This window comes from Symphalangus syndactylus, chromosome 11 (genome assembly GCF_028878055.3).
Source record: "Symphalangus syndactylus isolate Jambi chromosome 11, NHGRI_mSymSyn1-v2.1_pri, whole genome shotgun sequence".
Lineage (NCBI taxonomy): Eukaryota > Metazoa > Chordata > Mammalia > Primates > Hylobatidae > Symphalangus > Symphalangus syndactylus.
This window is the reverse complement of record NC_072433.2, coordinates 103,036,811-103,059,379: the sequence shown is the minus strand read 5'-3', so window position 1 is coordinate 103,059,379 and position 22,569 is coordinate 103,036,811. Positions and strand designations below refer to the sequence as shown.

At 39.4% G+C, this 22,569-nt stretch overlaps 1 protein-coding gene and 1 pseudogene across 1 annotated transcript in view; one reads left to right on the top strand and one right to left on the bottom strand.

Moving 5' to 3' along the window:
• The window catches only part of LVRN (laeverin), a 65,295-nt gene extending 45,232 nt beyond the window's left edge, over positions 1 to 20,063 (bottom strand). The window contains exon 1 of the mRNA XM_055299082.2: positions 19,228 to 20,063. Coding sequence (XP_055155057.1) covers positions 19,228 to 19,922 — 695 coding nt within the window. The 5' untranslated portion in view covers positions 19,923 to 20,063. The remainder of the gene's footprint in view (positions 1 to 19,227) is intronic.
• On the top strand, positions 3,686 to 8,031 carry LOC129457632 (probable ATP-dependent RNA helicase DDX43; annotated as a pseudogene).
• Positions 20,064 to 22,569: the final 2,506 nt, after the last annotated feature.

The following is a 22,569-nucleotide window of genomic DNA, read 5'->3' as shown; positions in this document are numbered from 1 at the left end:
CTGATGACAGCATAGATCCCAGCAAACAACTTTCTTCTCAAAACAAACAAACAAACAAAAAAAAAAAAAAAAAAAAACCCTGCAGTCTCATTATCCCGTTTGCCAAGACTTGCTTACCTGGGAACCTGTCTTTAGATGACAACTGTGGATGATAAATTCCTTTTTCAGCTAAGGTCCTGAGACTTCAAGTCTCTGATACATTTGTTTTTGCATCAGGCCCAATTCTTGGATAAAAAGAGGTGAATTCAACAAAGATATCTCAAGAGTCTATGCCATCCATTACTTACCCTTGTGATCCCTCCTTCACCATCATAAGGCTGCTGCTCGCATAAAAATTCACACAGCTTTAGGAAGTTCACACAGGACAGTTGGCATATGCAAACAACTCTCAGTCAGCTATTTTGAGGTGTCATAACCTCACTGTATTGACAAAAACAATAATTTATAGTAAGGCCTGTTTTGGCTTATTTGCTCTTGCCCACATTATTATATGCTTACTCGCATAGACTGGAAGGAGCCCTGTGGGCTCTGACACCAGCTACTTTCACTGCAAGACCCTACTCCACTCCAACTACTACAAACTGAGAAATCCTGGACAGTCATGCAATCTTGTTAAGCTCCAGTTTCCCCACCTAGAAAATAATGACACTATTTACCTTGTACTCTTTGAGCTTTTAAATTATTGGTAATTACATTTACCAATAAATCACCTTTGAATTCTCCTATATCCCTTCTGATCTCACAAATCATTCTTGATCCAGATGAACTATAGAAGAACTCAAAGAGGGATAGGTTATAGGATGGAACGGATGCTTGGAAATCACTAGTTACAGATGCATCTTTAAAAGTCCCAGGGTTGGGGGAGGTGGGGATGGTTAATGGGTACAAAAGAAAAAGAAAGAATGAATAATAACTAGCATTTAATAGCACAACAGGGTGACTATAGTCAAAGTAATTTAATTGTACTTTTAAAAATAACTAGGGTATAATTAGTTTGTCACATAAAGGATAAATGCTTGAGGGGATGGATACCCCATTCTCCATGATGTGATTATTATGTATTTCATGCCTATATCAAAGTATCTCATGTACCCCCACACATATATATACCTACTATTATACCCACAAAGAATAAATATGGAAAAAAAATGTTCTACGGCTACAGCTGACCACAGATTAAACATGAGTCATATTTGTCTCCCCAGTAAATTTGAAACTGCTAGAAATGAGAGGTGATGTAGCTTTTTCTTCTATATCATTTATAATAGTTGGCAAAAATCTGGGTTCACAGCAATTGTATAAGTATTTTTTTAGCCAAGAACTAATATAAAATAGAAGCAGCATGATATCAGTATATGCAAAAGAATATAAAGTACCTTGGCAGAGTTTGTTATACTGGCATTTGTTTTATGGTTTTGGTTACTGTCTTTAAGGGAATGGGACAAAGTAGAGAAAATTCAAGCCATTGACAATATAGCGGAAAGAACAGGCGTGAACAGGAAATTCAGCCACCTGAGTTCTTGCTCGGAATCTGTAAAGACTGTTGCGTAACTTTGGGAAAGTTGATTAATATACCACTTAAATTTTCTATAAAATATAGATGATCTCTAAGTCCCCTCAGAACTCTAAAACGGTGATTCTAAGAGAGATTAAGATATCCAGCAGGATAGAAAAAGAGCCCATGAGTCATCTAAAGTTGAGAGAAACCCCTTCCAGGTTCATGCATGGTGTTCAGGAGGTCTTTGAGCCCTCTGAAATTATAGGATATTTTGTACAACTGGTGGCATATTAAAAAATACATGCTTATGTATTTTTTAAAAGCCAACAAATGCCTATTGTCTTTGTAACAGAAACTATAGGAAGTAAAGCTTGATCATAAGTTCTCAGCTGCCATAACCTCACAAAGCTTATGAATCTCAAAGAGGCTGCAAGGTGGGGAGTGGAGAGAAAATTAGACTCTTTAAGGAAGCAGGAAACTTTTATTTTACAGGTTCCAAAAGTGAACCTGGATCGTAAAAGCAGGTGGAGACGCCAGCTTAAAGAGTCACCACTTCAGCAAATCAAACATCAAGCAAGCATCTTCCAATTCCATGATTCAGGTCTGCAAATAAATAAAATAAAGTCTCTCAAATTTAATTCAACTATTTCCCTCCCTCGTTTTATGCAAACAAACCAAAAGTTAGGGGGAAATCCCTACAACACACAACCTTTGGCTCTCAACCTTAACTGCAAAAGTCAAGTCTAACCAGTAGCACATATGATCTAGTTATGCCACCTCTGAGAACCTCACAGTGGTGTTTCCTTCCCTTTTCTCTGTGCTTTGGACTCAAGCAACCCTGTAAAGATATTTTGACCTCAGAAAATAGAACCATCCACCACCCTTTCCTCCCTTCAAATCTCACTGAAACATGCTATTATGGTGTCCATTAAGTCTGTGTTTAGAATGGTCAGCTGGTGAGGGAGTTAATTTGGGAGAATTTGTCTCTTTGTGGGTCAGTACTGCAGAGCAACTTTCCTGCCCTCTTGTCTGGAAAGAGAATCATGGACTCACTGTTTTCTTGTGCTGGAAGTGGATCATGGACTCACTGCTTTCTTTGCGGTCAAGAACCACATGACACCCTTGGAGAATAAACCTACTACAACATAAAAAAAACTACTACATCCACTCAGTAAGCTATTTCATTCCAAATTATTTTATGAACTTTGTAGGTCTACAGCTCTAGTTAACAAGTGCTGAATAGCATAGCTGGTCAAATATTGAATAAAACTCTTAGGCAAGTTGTCCACCCACACAGTTTTTTTTAACACAATAAGACACTCAGAAATCAAAATGTTTAGTAGAGCCAGATGTTACACTACTGGACTGTGGTTCAAGGGTTGGCTTATGAATCATGTTTGTTTATTACTTGTGTAATAGAATCTGAAAACTGAAGTTTTCGCCAGGCAACAAAACATAATAGACGTAAAATTCCAGAGAAAGGTGCCAAAACATGTTATGAAGATTTTCAAAATAAATGGCCTTGAGAACCTGGGTATGCCTGTTGGGCTTCTCAGCTACATGAGGGCCCCAGAAGAAGGGTCAGAGAATGGAGACAAAGAGATCAGAGAAGATAACTCTTGATGGAGGGGAGGGGGAAGCATTATTTTGCCAAGCTTTCCATGCTCTCAGGGAGTTGGGAGGAGGGGCAAACTTCTAACTAAGGGCTTGGAGGAGAGAATCCCTCAGAGAGCAGTGAAAGTGTTTCCTGAGGCTGAGAGGCTTAGAAGCCCAATTTACTTTTGAGAAAGATGAAATTGATGGTATGGCCAAGGTCTAACTCCTACCAGGTGGGGATCTAAAAGGCATGAGAATGGCTGACTTCTTTGGAGTGCTGCTGCCTTGGGGCTTACGCCAGTCCCAGGCCATGGATGCATGAGTGTTCCTCGCAAGAGCTGTGTGCCCTACCACACAAAGTGAGCCAATATGGGGACTGTCTTGGGTTAGTCCAGTAGAGCCACCTGGAGGAGGCTGGAGGAGCTTTGAGACATGCTGCTTGGTGTCTAGGAGCTAAGGAAGAAGTCATGGTGACTATCAGAACAAAGAAATAGAAGTTGCTGAGTCAAGGAAATTGTAGAAAAAGAGGAAAAACACTGAAGAATCCAGGAAAATGACACCTCAAGGGGAAAATGCATCTGTAAGACCAGAATGAGACCAAATGACAACAGTGCCAGCTCAAGTAAGAAGTCCTATGCATCACCTCTGCCTGTCACCCCCAGCCCCATGGACCCCCATGGAATCAAAATAGCAGCTATCAAGATAGGCAAAGATGAGAAGAAATGTGAGGTAAAGAAAAGAAGAAGGACTACCACCCTCTACCTTACTGCAGGCTTCCATCCTAAAAACCAGCCCAAGAGTAGGGAGTGGAGGATAGGAGAAAATGGAGGTGGGAGAGAAGGAGGTTTAATAGTAAATTAAGTTCCAAGGTTTGAATATTACACAGGACTGGATTTTCTAATTTTCTCATCTAACTTATTTGTGACTTAGTTACTGTAGATCACCTGTCACCTAAGAATAAGCAGGAACTTATACGCTCCTGGAGTCCTCATGCAGAGCAGAAAAGTTACCCCACAGACTAAATTTCCCACTGTAAAAGGACAGTGGAAAAACAAAGTTGTGTTTTTACTAATCTATAAGCTGTGCTTTTTCAATATGCTAGCTGTACCTATTTTCAAAAGACACAGGATCTGAATCTTCGCTGTGCAAAACCATCTCCCAGAGAGAACTGCTCAGCCGCATGAAATATGTGGGTTTGACACCTTTATAGGATAATGAAATGACATTTTCCTCTGTGACACCAGCATCATGTGTCTGGCACTTGAGTTCTCCAACCTTGTTTTGAGACTTACAAATTCTTTTCCTAGTACTGCTCAAATTTCTCTCTTGTGTGTCATACCCTAATCACCATGCCAGATTTCCTAGCATAAACAGCAACTGCAAGGAAGTCTGTTTCTATTATCTGTTCACTCTGTCTATACCTGCACAAATTCATGGATTTTAATCATGCTGCTTTCACCTTTATTTGGACCCCCAAAATATCCTAATTTTCGCCAACTATTTCACACTTTCCTTATTTGATCTTGATATTTCTATCTTCATTTCCTTAAATATCTTCCAGTTCCTTCTTTTCTTTAATCAAGAGAATGCTAGAATCAAAAATGCAAGAAGTATTCTGGGAATCTTCGAACAAAAGTGGGATTATATGAGTTCTCTTATTAAATCACAAAAGTGAAGAGACCTTAAAGAGTCCCACCATCTTAATTTACAGATGTGAAAACTGACTCCCCAGGAGTTTATGCAACTGATTAGACGACCAGCAAGTGCACAGTGGTACCAGAATCAGGGCTCCAGGTCCCAAGCCTGGGGTCCTTTCCAATGCACTGCCTGCTTTGAAGTACATAACGTAATAAATACTAAAACTAAACTAAACTAAGATATCATGAAGATGACTAGAGATTAACTTTATAATTAATAGCATTCCCAAATCTAAAGATAATGAGACTTCTGTTTGCCACCACAAGGGAGTAACATAGGCTCAAATTAGCCTTCTGCTGAAAACAGTTTTAAAACCTGACAAAATACATAAAACAACTATTTTAGACATAAGATAACCAGAAGCACAGGACTGTGATCCTCAAGAGAAGAGAAACAAGAAATGCAAACGCTACAATTACCCTGTTTTTCTGCCTTGAAGCAGTTTCTAAACTGCAGCACAGGAAGGGGAAACTGAAACAATTCAGTGGTCTCACTGTGTTGAAGAGACAGACGTTAGAGTTCAGGGGCACCTAGACAGCTAGAATTTGCAGAGTAGAGTACAAGAGAAGAGGTAACTATGCAAACAAAGACTTCCAGAAATCTGTATAGGATTCCCCTCAAGTCTTTGGACAAATATTAATCGTCATGAGGTCAGGCAAAGAGAAGCTGTTGGGGAAAGAATAAGTACCAGGGAAGGGTAAGCTGAACACTTACCAGAGTTCACATACTGTTTGGAGTTGTTGGAATTTTCTCAAGCCAGAGTATTGAAACCTTCAGAATATATAGATTATTCAACAGAGGGAGACCAGATGGGTGATGCCTGAATAGTGGCCTAAGGTAGCCCTAGAGTAAAGGCTTCTTTAGAGTCACTCTCAAAGAGCTTAAAAACATGGCTCAAGAGAATCAAACAAGAATCAACAGGATCACCAAGTAACTTCAATTACTATCCAAAAGGGCCAGCATTCTCTAAGCAATATAACCAAATCCAGCATCCAACAACATAAAAATTTAAATGTCAGGCATTCAATAAAAAATGAGAAAATACCCAAACATTTGGAAAGCAAATAATGCAGTTCTAAATAACACAGGAGTCAAGATGAAATCAAAATGGAAATTAGAAAGTATTCTGAACTTTCAAAAAAAAGATAAAAACAACATAACATCATTTGTGGCATGGCATTAAAGCAATAGTCTGTGGGAAATTTTTAATATTAAATGCCTATATGAGAAATAAAAGGGTCTTAAAGTAATGAGTTTGTGTCAACCATAGTATAGAAAAAGCAAAAATAAAGCTCAAAGTAAGAAGAAAGGGGATAATAAAGATCAAAATACAAATCATTCAAATAAAAAACAGAAAATCAATAGAGAAAATCAATGAAGCCAAAAACTGGTTCTACAAGAAGATTAGTAAAATAGATAAATCTTGACACCAGTCCTACAACAGCATGGTCAGGTAGTGCAGAGCTGGTCAGATGCACTTATTCTCATCTAACAAAAAGTAGGAACCAATGCCGTTATCTGGGTGGTTGCTACCTGGCGAAGCTCAAAAGTATCCTGAGCACCAGAGAGGAGATTGGCAGAGGAACTGAATCAAAGAGGTTGTGAAGGATATAGGGGTGGCAGAAGTGGGGACCGAAGAGACCCATCTAAACCCCTGGAGGCTGTGGCCGCTAGTCACTGGGAGCCACTGCTCTGTTTCGGACTGAAGAACAACTTAGTTGGTGTGGTGATCAGTCATGGTGGGTCAAAAATAAAGGATAGCCAAAGCACAACAAATATCAAAATCCAGATAAAGAAAAGGACATCTGGAATCATTAGTCAACATTTTTGGCAGCAAGGCAATGCAAACAAAAGCAAAAGTAGTAATAGATAAATGTGTTTTTTAAAAAACAAATTACAATCCAGAATGCAGAACTGATTTATCACCAATTGGAAAAACCTTTTACAAAGAGTCAACAACAAGTTCAATATTCCAAGAGCAAGTAAACAACTGGAGGAAGGAAAATTTTAATGTAATGTGTGATGACTTGAAAAATGGTAAGAAACGTCCTATCCCCAATCCTAGTTGCACATTTGACGATGCCTTTCAATGTTATTCTGAAGTTGTGGAAAACATTAAAAAGGCAGGTTTTCAAAAACCAACACCTATTCAGTCACAGACACAGCCAATTGCTCTGCAAGGAAAAGATCTTACAGGGGTAGCCCAGACTGGTACAGGAAAGACATTATGTTATTTAATGCCTGGATATATTCATCTGGACTTCCAACACATAGAGGAAAAAGGAATCGACCGCATGTTAGTCCTTATGCCCACTCAGGAGCTAACTCTTTAAGTGGAAGCTGAGTGATACAATAAAAGTTTAGAAGTATTTGTGTATATGGTGGTGGAGATGGAGACAAACAAATAGAAGACCTTAGGAAAGATGTTGATATCATAATTGCAACTCCCAAAAGATTGAATGATCTGCAAATGAATAACTTTGTCAGCCTGAGAAGTGTAACCTACTTGGTTTTAGATGAAGCAGAAAAGATGCTGGACATGGGGTTTGAACCCAAGATAATGAAGATTTTGTTAGATGTGCGCCCAGATAGGCAGAATATTATGACCAGGCAACTTGGCCATATTCAGTTCATTGACTCACAATCTTATTTGAAAGAGCCCATGCTTGTCTATGCTGGTACACTGGATCTGGTTGCTGTTAAGTTTAGTGAAGCAAATATAATGATCACCATAGAGGAAGAAAAATGAATTTATATCCAAAGTTTTCTAGATAGTATTTCACCCAGAGACAAAGTGATTATCTTCATTTCCCAAAAGGCAGTTGCAGATCATTTATCAAGTGACCTAATACTTGGAAATATATCAGTAGAGTCTTTGCATGATGATACAGAACAGAGAGATTGGTCGGGAGAGAGCATTAGAGAATTTTAAAATAGGTCAAGTGAATATCAATTGCTACTGACATAACATCCTGAGGTCTTGATGTCCATGATATTACAGATATCTATAATTACAATTTTCCATGGAACACTGAAGAATATGTACACTAAATAGGGTGCACAGGAAGAGCCGGAAGGACTGGAGTGTCAATTACACATGTGACTAGAAATGATTTGAGGGTTGCCGCCAAATTGAGTGTTCCAAAGGAGTTTGCATCAATGGCTAAGAGACACGAGGCACATCAACAACTAAAAAGGAAATGAGAAGACCTCAAGGAACGCCCAAGAAGTTTTATTAAGATGTTTTGTTGAAAAGTGTTACTAGCTTACCAGACATAAAACTTTAATAACACATATACTTTCAAATGCCTGCTTTCTTAAACTAGGTTTTGTTGGTACTTATATGCCAATCAGCATTACCTCTAAGAGTTTTTAACATAATAAATTGTTAGGTGTTACTTTTACTGTTACCTAAAGTCTAGTGAATGTATCTTTAGAGTTGGTAGGTGTATAGATTGGTATAACCTCCTACAAACAACTTGGTAATGTATAAATTATAAATACATAGGCCTTTTGATCTGGCAATTTCTCTTCCAGCAATGCATTCTACAACTATGTCTGCAATATTTGTAGTATCAAAAGACTAACTGAAATGTCTAGAAAGAGACTAGATGAAATATTAAAAGCAAAGAACTTTCTACTATGATGGTGGACTGAGCTAAAACAGGAAACCTTACCTCCTACTTCAAACTCAACAGTAATGCTAGATAAAATATTATTGAAAAAGGTGTTCCTGAAGCTGGGTTATGAACGGCGGCTTATTGTATTCTGTATATGTTTAAAGAATTTTCCATAACAAAAAGTCCATATTTACCAGCCTGAAAAAAAGATAAATCTAAAGGCAGACCAAATAAACTTACTGAATATTAGAAGTAGAAGAAACCTATGAAAGCTGAAGAAACTGTTTAGACAACTAGTAAGTGGTAGAGTGGTACTAGATAAGGGCTCCAGCTCCCAAAGAGAGAAGACAAAAATTTCCAATATCAGGAATAAAAGAGGTGATGTCACTACAGAGTTTATAGACGTTTAAAATAATAAGGAAATATTTTGAACAATTTTGTACTTATACATTTGGCAACTTTGATTAAATGTAAAAGTTCCTAGAAAGACACAAACTACCACAGTTTACTCATGAAGAAACAGATAACCTAAATAGCCCTGTATCTATTAGATAAATTTAAGTCATAGTTAAAAACCATTCCACAAAGAATTTCCAGGCCCAGATAGCCTCATGGGTGAAATTCAATCAGACGGTTAAAGAAGAAATATTACCAGTTTTATATAAATTCTTTCTGAAAATCAAGGAAAAGGGAATACTTCTGAATGCATTATTTGAAGCCAGTGTTACTTTGACATCAAAACTGGACAAATACATTGCAAGAAAACTACAGCTACAAGTCAATAACTCCCACGAACATAGAGCAAAAATTCTAAGCAAAATTTTAGCAAATCAAATCTAATAATATACTAAAAGGCTAATGCATCAAGAACAACTGGAATTTATTTCAAGAATTCAAGGTAGACTGGGTGCAGTGGCTCATGCCTGTAATTCAAACAGTTTGGGAGGCCAGAGGAGATGGATTGCTTCAGCTCAGGAGTTTAAGACCAGCGTGGGCAACATGGCAAAACCCTATCCCTACTGAAAATACCAAAAAATTAGCTAGGCATGGCAGTATGTGCCTGTAGTCTCATCTACTTAGGAGGCTGAGGTGGAAGAATCACCTGAGCCCTGGAAGTCAAGGCTGTAGTGAGCTGTGATTGCACCACTGCACTCCAGCCTGGGCACCAGAAGTGAGACCCTGTTTGAAAAAAAAAAATGCAAGGCTAGTTTATCATTAGAAAATCAATGTAATTTACCATATTAACAAATTAAATAATAAAAACTATATAATCATCTCAAAAGATGCAGAATACACATTTGATAAAATATGACATCCATTCCTGATCATAGCTCTTGGAAAATTATAAATAAAAGGAAACGTTCTCAACCTAATGAAAAGAATCTACCAAAAAAACCTTACAGGAAAAATCATAATTAATAATTAATGATGGAAGACTGAATGCTTTCACTCTACAATAAGAAATGAGACTAGAATATCTTTACTTACTTTTTCTATTCAATGTTGTATTAGAGGCTCTAGTCATTGAAATAAGGCAAGAAAAATAAATAAAAGGCATTGAAACTAAAATAGAAGTAAAACTGTCTTTATTCAAGACAGTATGACAACCTATGTAGAGAATTTAATGGAAAATTAAAAGCTTTTCTTTTAAATAAAAAGATGCTAAATGAAGAAGTGATTTAGCAAAGTTGTAGCATACAAGGTCAACAAACAAAAATTAATTAGCAACAATTAGAAATTGGAATTTTAAAAAAATATCATTAACAGTAGATATTTAAAATATAAAATACCTAGGAATGAATCTGACAAAATATGTGCAAGATATATACAGTGAAAAATATAAAACCTGAATTCATAAAACAGTTATGAACATATTTTTCAGTTGTGGCTTGTCTTTGTATTCTTTTAACAGTGTCTTTCAAACAGCAGAAGTTTTACATTTTAATGAAGCTCAGTTTATCAATGTTTCCTTATAGATATCAAACTTTTGGTGGTGTATCTATGAAAACATTGTCTATCCCAAGCTCATACAAATTTTCAGCTGAATTCATAAAAATACTTGAATTTACAACTGAATTCATAAAAAGGCTTATACATGAATATTCCTGGAAGCTTTATTTGTAACAGCTCAAAACTGAGTAAAGAAGACCTAAATAAGTAGAGAGATATACCACGTTTATGGGTTAGAAGATTCAATATTTTTAACATTTGAATTCTCCTCAAATTTTTCTATAGAGTCAACACAATCTCAGTCAAAATCCCAGCAGGTGCTTTTTTTTCTTTATTTAATAGATATTAACAAGCTAATTCTAAAATTAATATGGAAATGCAAAGGACCTAGAATATCCTAAATAACCGGAAAAAAGTTGGTAGATGAATAATACCTAGTTTCAAGATTTATTATAGAGCTACAGTAATCAAGACAATACAGAATTGGCATAAAAATACACAAATGGATCAATAGAACAGACTAGACAATCAAAAAATATACACACATATATATGAAAAACTTATTTTTTTACAAAAGTGCAGACACAATTCAGTACAGATAGCACAGACTTTTTAACAAATGGCAGTGGTACAGTTCAATGTCCATAGGCAAAAAAACTCTTTAATCCATACCTCACACCATGTGAAAAAATTAACTCAAAATGGATCATACATCTAACTATAAAACTTCTGAAAGAAGGCATAGAAGAAAATTTGTATGAGCTTGGGATAGACAATGTTTTCATAGATACAACAAAAGCTTGATAAATATAAGGAAACATCGATAAACTGAACTTCATTAAAATGTAAAATTTCTGCTCTTTGAAAGACACTATTAAAAGAATACAAAGACAAGCCACAACTGAAAAATTATTTGCAAATCATGTATTTGAGAAAAGATCCTCTCTAAATTCAACAATAAGAAAACAGCCCAAGAGAAAAATGGACTGAAGATTTTATCAGACACTTTGCTAAAATAGATGGATGACAAATAGTTACAGAAAATGATGCACAACATTTTTAGTCCTTGGGAAAATATAAATTAAAACTGTAATGAAGAACACTATACACCTATTAGAATGGATAAAATGAAAAAGTCTGGCAATACCAAGTGCTGGTAAGGATTTGGAACAACTAGAACTCTCCCATACGCTGATAAAAATTTTAAATGACCAAACTCCTTGGAAAACAGTTTTGCAGTTTCTTAAAAAACTAAATATTCATATGATCTAACCACTCCACTCTTAGGTATTTACTCAAGAAAAATGAATTGATAAAAAGACTTGTATATGAGTATTCCTGGAAGCTTTATTTGTAAACAGCTCAAAACTGAAAACAACCCAAATGTCTTGGTAATTTGTTGGATAAACAAATTGTGTTATATCAATACAATGAAATGCTATCAGTAATACAAAATAACTGCTACATACAAAAAGAATGTATTTCAGATGGGCGTGGTGGCTCACATCTGTAATCCCAGCACTTTGGGAGGCCAAAGCTAGTGGATCACAAGGTCAGAAGATTGAGGCCATCTTGGCCAACGTGGTGAAACCCCATCTCTACTGAAATACAAAAAAAAAAAAAAATTAGCCAGGCGTGGTGGCGCACGCCTGTAATTCCAGCTACTTGGGAGGCTGAGGCAGGGGAATCGCTTGAACCCATGAGGCAGAGGTTGCAGTGAGATGAGATTGCACCACTGTACTCCAGCCTGGCGACAGAGCAAGACTCCATCTCAAAAAAAAAAAAAAAAAAAAGAATGTATTTCAAAGTACTTCTACTGAACGAAAGAAGTTAGACATGAGAGTACATATTGTATGATTCTATTCATATAAAACACTACAAAATGCAAATTAATCTACAGAAAGCAAATCCAAAGTTGCCTGAAGATAAGAAGGTTACAGTGATGTAGAAAGGAGAGATTATAAAGAGCAGAAGAAACTTTTGGACGTGATGAATACGTTTATTAATGTTGATTGTAGTGGTGGTTTCACCACCACATATGTATACGGATGCCAAAACTTATCAAGTTTTATACTTTAAATATGTGCAGTATATTTTATGTCAGTTATACTTTAATAAAGCTGTTTTAAAAATCATTAGAAATATAAAGAAGCAAGAAAATGTGCATGATAACCCAGGAAAAAGAAGTCAATAGAAACAAAACAAAAAATGACAGAGATGCTAAACTTAGCAGACAAGAACATTAAAACAGCTATTATAAATATATCTAATATGCTCAAGGATATTAAAAATCAACATTACGAAGAATGGTATGAAAGATATAAGAATGTAGAAATGTTAAAGATAAAAATTACAATATCTTTTTTTTTTTTTTTTTGTGATGGAGTCTCGCTCTGTCGCCCAGGCTGGAGTGCAGTGGCACAATCTCAGCTCACTGCAACCTCTGCCTCCCAAGTTCAACCGATTCTCCTGCCTCAGCCTTATGAGTAGCTGGGACTACAGGTGCATGCCACCACACCTGGCTAATTTTTTTTCATATTTTTAGTAGAGACGGGGTTTCACTGTGTTAGCCAGGATGGTCTCGATCTCCTGACCTCGTGATCCACCTGCCTCGGCCTCCCAAAGTGCTGGGATTATAGGCCTGAGCCACCATACCAGGCCAAAAATTACAATATCTTACATAACAATTTCACTGGATGAGACTAAAAGCAGACTAAACACTGCAGATGAAAATAATTAATGAAATTGAAAACGAAACAATGGGAACTATCCAAAATCAAACACAGAGAGAAAACATACTAAAAAACAATGAAAAGAACCTCAGGACCTGCCTGTAATGTCAGGCAGCCTAATAGGTAATTGGGGTCCCAGAATAAGAGGAGAAAAAAAGTACGAAACAGGAAAAAAAAATTAATAATGGCTGAAAGTTTTTCCAAATGTGAAGAAAACCTTAAACCCACAGATACAAGCTCAGTGAATCCCAAAACAGGATAAACCAGGGCTCTTTTATTTCCTTAAGAATGAGAACTAAGACGCTTCCTCCTGTACACAAAGGCTATATTGAGAAAGGGGAGAGAAAGAGGAGACCTCTTAGAAAGAGAAGACTTTTTGAATTCATCAGATGGTATGACTTGTAAACCATTCCTTCATAATAGTCAAGGCTCAGTGGTTTCCACTGGGGATGGGGCCCTCATCTGGCCTATTGCTTGAATGGCCAGTCCTCTGAGCCTGGCTGCAATTCCTTTCCAAGTCACATCTTGGATAACCACTCACACTCTATAGAACTTTCCTCCACGGGACTTTGTTTAATTGCATATCCCAGCTTGGCCTCCTTCCTTTCTCAGTCACACTTGCCCATTCTCCAGCTGATTTTTCCTGGGAATACTTACTGAAAAATTACTTTCATAGAAAAATTTGTCTGAGGGTTATACCGTCAGAAGGAGGAGGGTAGAAAGTAAAGACTCTTACTTTCTCCATTTGTTCTTTTCTCTGTCTTCCCCCACCTTCCTCCCTGCATTAGAAGGGGCTGTCCACTCTCCTCTACTATACAGCAATGGCTCTTATCAAAAAGGGTGGGGGACCAGAAGGGCACCTGTCCTTCTAGCTAGTCAGGAGGCTGAGACAAGAGGATCACTTGGACCTGAGAGTTCGAGGCTGCAGTGAGCTATGATTGTGCCCCTGCATTCCAGCCTCAGTGACAGCGTGAGATCCCATCTCTGAAAAAAAAAAAAAAAAAAAAAAAGAAGGGTGGGGAACTAAGGCTGGCTCAATATTTTCAAAAATCAATCAATATAATACCCATATTAACAGGCTCAAGAAGAAAAAAAATCACATGATTATGTCAATTTATGCAGAAAAAGTGTTAGAAAAATTCAACATGCATTCATGCAAAAGAAACTCTCGAAAAAAATATAAATAGAAGACAACTTTCTCAACTTCATAAAAAAATATATACAGAAACCTACATTTCATATTATACTCAGTTGTAAAGGCTAAAAACTTTCCCCCTAAGATGAGGAGAAAAAAGCAAGAATGTACATTCTTACCACTCATGTTTAACATAGTGCTGGAAGTTTTAGCCAACACAATAAGGCAGGAAAAGAAAATAAATGGCAGATAGATTGAAATTGAAGAAATAAAACTGTCTCTATTTGTCGACAACATGATGATCTATGTAGACAATTCCAAAGGCTCTACAAAATAAAACACACAAAGCTCTAGATCTCATGAGTTCAGCAAGCGAACAGGATACAAGATCAACATACAAAGCAGTATTTCTATATAGTAGCAACAGACATGTAGAAAACCAAAATTAAACATATAATACCATTTACTATTTCTGAAATAAACAAATATTTAAGTGTGAATATAACAAAACATGTAGGATTTGTATGCTAAAAATGATAAAGTTCTGATGAAATCAAAGATCTAAATAAATGGACATTTCATGCTCATAGAATGGAATATTAAGGATAGCAAAGCCATCAATTCTCCCTAAATTTACATAAAGGTTTAACGCAGGTCCTATCAAAATCCTAATAAGATTTTTAGTAGCTGTATATAAGAATATGATAAAATATATAAGGAAAGGCAAAGGAACTAAAATAGTTAAAACAATTCTAAAAAAAGAAGACAATGTCAAGACTTATTGTATAGCTACAGTAAGCAAGACTATGTAGTACTGGCAGAGGAATCAACACCTATGTTGACAGAACAGAATAGAGAATCCAGTAATAGTGGGGCCAACTGATTTTTGACAAAGGTGCAAAAGCAATTCAATAGTGGGAGGATAGTCTTTTCGGCAAATGATGCTGGAAAAATGGATATCCATAGGCAAAAGAATTAACCTCAACCTAAACATAACATCTTAAAAAATTATCTCAAAGTGGATTATAGATTTAAATGTAAAACACTTTTGGAAGACAACACAGAAAATCTGCAGAACCTAGGGCTTGGTGAAGAGTTCTCAGGCATGGCACCAACAGCATGATCCATTAAAAAATAGACAAATTGGACTTCATCAAAATTAAATTAAAACTTTTATTTAAAACTTTTATTCTCTGAAAGACCTTATTAAGATGACGAAAAGACAAGCTATAGGCTGGGAGAACATATTTGCAAACCATATATATCTCACAAAGGACTTAGATCTAGAATATATAAAGAACTTCCAGAATTCAACAGTAAAAAATAAAATCTACCAGAAAATAAGAAAAGACATGAAGAGACATTCCACTGACTGATATACAGATGGCAAATAAGCACACAAAAAGATGTTTAACATCATTAGTCATTGGAGACATGCAAATTAAAACCACAATGAGATATTACCATACACCTATCAGGACAGCTAAAATATAGTGACAATACCAAATGATGGCCGTGATACAGAGAACATCTATCACTCACACATTGCTGGTAGGAGTATAAAATGGTATAGCCACTTTGAAAAACAATTTGGCAATTTCTTAAGAACTAAACATGCAACTACTGTATGACGCAGCAATAATGCTTGTGAACATTTGTCGCAGTGAAATAAATACTGTGTTCACACAGAAACCTGTACTAGTGCTTTGGGAGGCAAAGGTAGGAGGATCCCTTGGGGCCGGAAGTTTGAGGCTAGCCTGGGCAACATAGAGGGACCCCGCCTCTTAAAGAGAAAAACTTGTACACAATTATTCATAGAAGATTTATTTGTAAAACCAAAAACTGGAAGCAACCAAAATAACCCTCAATAGATGAATGACTAAATAAACTGTCATACATCCATTCCATGGAATAGTCCTTAGCAATAAAAAGACTCAAACTATTGATGTATACTCGGATGAATCGCAAGGGCATTTTGCTGAGTCAGAAAGGTCTAAAGGTCACATGCTATATAATTCCATTTATAGAACTCTCTCAAAATGACAAAATTACAAAGATGGAGAACAGATTAGTGGTTGTCAGGGGTTAGAGATGATTAGGGAGTGGTACGAGTGCATATAAAGGAGAAGTACAGGAATGATCTTTAAGGTGGAACAGTTCTGTATCCTTATTGTGGTAATTTTTGCACAAATATATGCATACGATGAATGACATAAAGACATATATATGCATAGTACCAATGTCAAATTCTTGCTTTTGATATTTTACCATAATTATGTAAGATAAACTAGATGAAGGTTACCTAGGACCTCTCTACATTATCTTTGCAACTTCTGGTGAATCTATAGTTATTTAAAAAAAAAAGTTAGAAAAAAGTATGAGATAGCGTATTAGTCCGTACTCATGCTGCTATGAGGAAATACCCAAGACTGGGTAATTTATAAAGAAAAGGGGTTTAATTGACTCACAGTTCTGCATGGCTGAGAAGGCCTCAGGAAACTTATACTCATGGCAGGAGATGAAGGGGAAGAAAGGTACTTTCTTCACAAGGCAGCAAGACAGACTTAGTGCAAGCGGGAGAAATGCCAGATGCTCATAAAACTATCAGATCTCATGAGACTCACTCAGTATCAGGAGAACAGCATGGCAGAAACCACCCCCATGTTCCAATTACCTCCCACCGGGTTATGGGAACTACAATTCAAGATGAGATTTGGGTGGGGACACAACAAAACCATATGAGGTGCCAACAGTAGGCATCAGAATTATCTGAGACAATCATCAAAACATATAAATTTCTAAACTCCATTCTAAACTCACTGATCTATAATTTATTTTTGCTTGTTAAAAAAATTTTTAATTCTAGTAAAATACACATAACATAAAGTTTACCACTTCAACCATTTTTAAGTGTATAATAGTTCAGTAGTGTTAAGAACATTCACATTGTTGTCAACCTATCTCCAGAACTCTTATCATCTTACAAAACTAAAATCTATACCCATTAAGCAATAACTCCCCACTCCCCAGCTTCTGCCTTCTTCTCCTCTGAGAATCTTCTTAGACTCATATATACCAGGAACTTGGCAGGTTCTGCGTTTAGATAACAAGGAAGCTGATCATAATGATAATCCGACCTAAGGATAGCAGTTACCACTGTCCAGGCTGTATGTGTCACTGTATACTCCCTTTTTCATTTAATTCTCACAGTACTCTAATAGTTGACAGTTATTATATCTATTCCGTGGATGAGGAAACAGAGAGGTTAAGAGACTAGCTCAATTCACACAGCTCAGGTTCAAACTCAGGCCTGCTGGGCTCCCAGAATCTGGCATACCACAAGCCATCCTTCTGTTGCAAGTTCCTCATGACCCTGGCTTCAAGCTTAACCTTAGGCGTCTTTTCCTTGTGGTTTCAGAAGCAGAGACCCAGAGAGTAACAACTCTTCCAAAACATCACAATTTTGGAGCTCTACCTTGGTTTATGCACACCTGCAGAACTTTATTAAGATTTCTTCCTGCTTGAATTTTAATGTTCTGAAAATACGGTTTCTAGTTAACAGTAGAGTTAGCAACACAATAGAAAAATTGAATGGGACTTTGCTTTCCCATCTTTGCAAGCTTGTCTGGGCCACAGCCCCACTGAAACAGGATGGAGGAAGAGGTAGGTGAACAGAGGAGGATTTACTGACCTACAGTAAGAAAAAAAAAAAAGTCAGATATGTAGGTAAAGTGTTTCTATTTTTTCCTCTGAAATATTTTGTACCCTGACCTACACAGTAATTTCAGAAGATTCCTTCACAAGTTGAGTAACACACCATCTAAACAAGAAAATTTCAAAACTATTTTTTCAAGCATTGATGTACTTTTTAAAGAAAAACCAAGCATGCTGCCCTTAAAAACAAAAGTTATTATACATCCACTAGAGCAACTCTTTAAACTTATTTAAAAACCTTTGAAATTTTGAAAGTAGTGCAGGAGATGGTGTAGGGCGTAATTTAGTGGGATTCTTTCCCTCGGAGCACATCTGAGAACATTTTCTCTAATAATAAAGGGCAAAGTACCTGCAGCTGTGTACGGCTCAAATGCTCCACCAGTGTGAGTGGACAAAGAGATCGCCGGTTGGAAAAAAAATGAATTTTGATATCTCCCACTTAAGCTATTTCCCCGGCGTTCGCCGGAGGACAGTATTGTGATCTCAGAGCGTGGAAAGAGACAATTCTTCTTGTGCAGGGGCAGGAAACATTCCGTGTAGGAGATATTATCTCAAATGAGTGTAAAAAGAACACATGTCTGCATTTCTAACAAGCTCCCAGGTTACAGCTGCTGCTGGTCCAAGGACCAACCTTTGAGGGGCAAGCGGTTTGTTGAATGGGGTGAAGAAACTTCCGGCTAGAGAGGAAAGGTGCTTTCTGAAGAAAACGATAAGCTTCAGGGGTACCAGCGACCTAAAAAGGCGCAGCAATAGAAACAAACGGGATGAGGAGATATAGGGTTGAAAACTGGCCAAGGGAAGGACCGCGGTCTCCGCCGTGTCTTTATTCGGAGCAAGGTTATAGCAAAAGGGAGAAAGGAGGCGCTCGCACTCTGTCTGGCTTTGAAAGAAAACGTCGCGGTGTGTGATGTTCCCCTTGCTGTGTCCAAGTGTTCTCATTGTTCAATTCCCACCTATGAGTGAGAACATGCGGTGTTTGGTTTTTTGTCCTTGCCATAGTTTGCATTAGGAGATACACCTAATGGGTATATCTCTTAATAGGTGCAGCACACCAACATGGCACATGTATACATATGTAACAAACCTGCACGTTGTGCACATGTACCCTAGAACTTAAAGTATAATTAAATAAATAAATGAAAAGAAAAAAAGAAAACGTCGCAAGGGGATTCTTTGGAAAGGGCAGCAGACGCGCACCTGGACACGGTAGTCAGTTGGACCCGCAGCCTGCACCCGGACGCAGGGGCGGGGGCCGAGAGGGGCCCCGGGCTGTACAGCCCTTACCTGCGCTCGCCCTGGTCGGTGTAGACGTTGAGGAAGAGTCCCTGCCTGAGGTCTTCATTCACCAGGCCGGAGAAGCTGAGCTGCAGCTCGTAGCTGCTACCAGGTTTCAGGGGCTCACTGAGCTCCAACACCATGTATTCCGTGTCCAGCGCGAACCACACGTCGTCCACGGGCACGCGGCCCACCGTGGAGTTCCCAGTGCCCGGGAAAAGGGGGCCCCTCACCTCGGCGCGCTCGCAGTCCTGGAAGAGGCTATGCAGCAGCAGTCGAGAGGTGGCCATCGTGCAGCGCACCGTGATGTTCACGCTGCCAGTGAAGGGCAAAGACCCGGCCGGAAGCTCGTCGGGCCTCAGCCGCAGCCACAGCTCCAGATCGTAGTGCAGCGGCATGAGCCAGGGCGGCAGGCGTAGCTGGTCCCAGGGCCCCGGGGGTCGCCAGTCGCTCGGGGTGGTCGTCACCGCTAGCTCGCGTGCACTGCTGGGTTTCGGGGTCGGCGTCGGTTTCTGCCTGAGGGGAGGGGAAGACTCGGCTTCCGAGTCCCCGAGTCCAGGCAGCTGCGACGGTGGGACGCGCTCGCAGTGGCCGTACAAGGCGGCGAGTACGGCTAGCGCCAGCAGGAGGGCGGCTACCAGCCCAGCGAGCAGCAGGGCCACCGCGCGGCTCACATAGAAGCCTGAGCTGGAAGGGGGCCCCATGGCAGGGACCGGGTTCAGGCGCGAGGCGGGAGCTCAGAGACTGTGGCAGCTGTCAAAACCCCGGCCAGGGTACTCAGTGCTGGGACCCCTGCCCCTCCTCTCTTGTATCGTGCCTCTTCCTCCTGGAAGAGCCTGGACGGAATGGAGCTCAGCAGACAGCGGTTTGGACCATGGCTTCCCCCTCCCAGCTAATCAGACACAGGTCCCAGCCTACCCACCCCCGCCCCCGGCCAGCGCCAGGGAAGAGGCGGACCTGGCGCACCCAGGCGCGTACCCCTTTGGGTTCGAAAAGAAAGACCCCACGGAAGATGCCTCCAGGGTTGGCGCGGGGAGGGGGCGGTCAAGCCAAACGAATCCGGACACCTTAAACGTGGATATTTGGATGAGGGATGTGCCCCGGTACGGTTTCAGGTGTTGTCGGAAAGGGAACAGGTACCTAGCACCTCTATCTCCAAGCCAGCGGTAAGCTACCAGCAACACACCTGCTCCACCGCCAGCTGGGGCTTCGTGTGCTAGGGGGTGGTAAGGGCTTGAGGACCAGGATATTTGGGAATGCGTTCGGAAACGACCCTGTAGGGCGTCGGCCGCGCCGTCAGAACAAATTTCTGGAACCAAATGTGTGGCTCTAACTTCGCTTCCTAAATAAGCCCAGGAGGCATGCGGCCCAGGCAGCGAAGGCGAATATGGAAACAACGTCCGGAGGCCCAGAACTCTCCCAGAGCTTAGGAAGCCAGGCTGGAGGAAGAGGCGACAAAGTGCTAGGGAGTCTGGCGTCTGCGTCTCCCGGGTGAAGTGGGGTTGTGGGGCAGAGCAGGGTTAGGACCGCGTTACCACAGGAAGGAGCCTGGCGGGATGGTTTTTCTTAGCTCTGCAACTGCCGGGGGCCGGGGATTCCCTTCCTGAAGCCGGGGGAGAGGGGACACCTGCTTTCAGAATCGACTCGAATCAAGCAAAGATAATAAAACAACTCGGCGGCCAGTGTTTCCATCCAGAAATTCCTGGGCTGGAACTGGTTTTCCCGGCGGTACCCTAGTCGCTGAGGCTTTCAAGTGTTTGACATGGCATCTGTTTGCTATTTAGCTGGTGCCCCTGAGCGAATTCTTGGCCTCTGCGCTGGATCAGGAGTCTGCATTCACGCACGCTGGTGAATTGGGAATGAGATTGCAAGCATCAGGAGGCACTGGGGACGGAAGGGAAGGTAGTTAGATCCCACTGCAGGCTGAAGATTTTAAACTATCCCGTCTTGAGACTCGTGTGTGTGTGTGTGTGTGTGTGTGTGAGTTACAGCGAAAATATAATAATTTTTCCATATCAGCTATAAAACGGTGTTTGCTTTACTACTACTTTGACTGTATCTCACTTCCAATGAGGAAACCCTTTCGCCTGGGTTCAGAGATGGGGTAGACCACGGTGATTCTCCCGGGAAATGCGTGCTTTCTTCTTCCTCGAACTGAAGTGAATCATATGAACACCACCACCATCACCCTCTGGAATAAGACAGGAAAGTGGAAGGAGATTTGACATCAAGCTCACGCAGATAGTTGTGCTATAATCTGTGAACAAGTCCACATTAAGACCATATGACTTATTTTTTTTGGATTTGCTTTCTTCAGAAACTTAAGGATTATATTTAAAAATAATTATGACCACATGCATCACTCTCAGAAGATCATGGGTGGAGCTGAGGGAGAAGCTCTGTCTATTTCCATATACCTACCACAAGCTGCCAGAATTTGAGCTACTGCGCTAGCAGGGGCATCTCAGTTTAGGTCATGTTCAGATTGGGATTGGGACAGCTGTGGCACTAATTAACTAATTACTGGCCTTAACCCATGGACAACTTCTTGAAGGATTTCAAAGGATTTCCAGACACTCAAGGAAAGGTAAAAAAAAAGGAAGTCAGTAACATGATTATTTCAAACATGTTAAAGGTATTCCTCCCCTTAAGTACATATATGGTGGATATATATGTATATCCACATATACATCCCTCTGACATCAGAGGGATGAAAATTCTACCCTCATATAATGCTAAGACTGCTATTTTTCGAACATGCAACCCACAAAGAGGCATGAAGCTCACTTGTGCATGTGCATGCTTCTCCTTTCATAAATACTTATGACTCTTCCTATAGCTTATTAAATATGTATAATTGGACACCTTGCTCAGCAACAATTCCTATTCCTTCTACCCTTCCCTCAAAGTGCTTGCTCTTGGCTTCTGCCAGAGGCTACACTTCCCAGCCTGCAGGATGGCCAGCCTGAAACCCTTTATGAAAAATAGAGGTCTCCTTTCCAAATTTATCAACCTTGTGATTCTTCAGTTTGCAATGCTAAATAAATTGGTTCTTTCTGGAATAAACATAGTAGGAGAAAAGCTGAAGGTTTGACATGGTGGAATTGGTTGATAGGCCAACATATAGGTATTCACATCAAAGAGAAGTTGACAACTCTTCTGTTTGTTTTGCCTTACCCTCAGTTTGTCCCACCCCCGTTCCCCAAACCCATACAATCTCAGGCTGCAAATTTACTGAAAAGAGTGGATAGGAAACAAAGGTTCTTTTTTCTTTTCATACTATCCTGTCACTTAGGCACATTAGTCTTAAGCAAGAAGGAGACTGAAGGATATTTCTCTGGAGAAACTGAA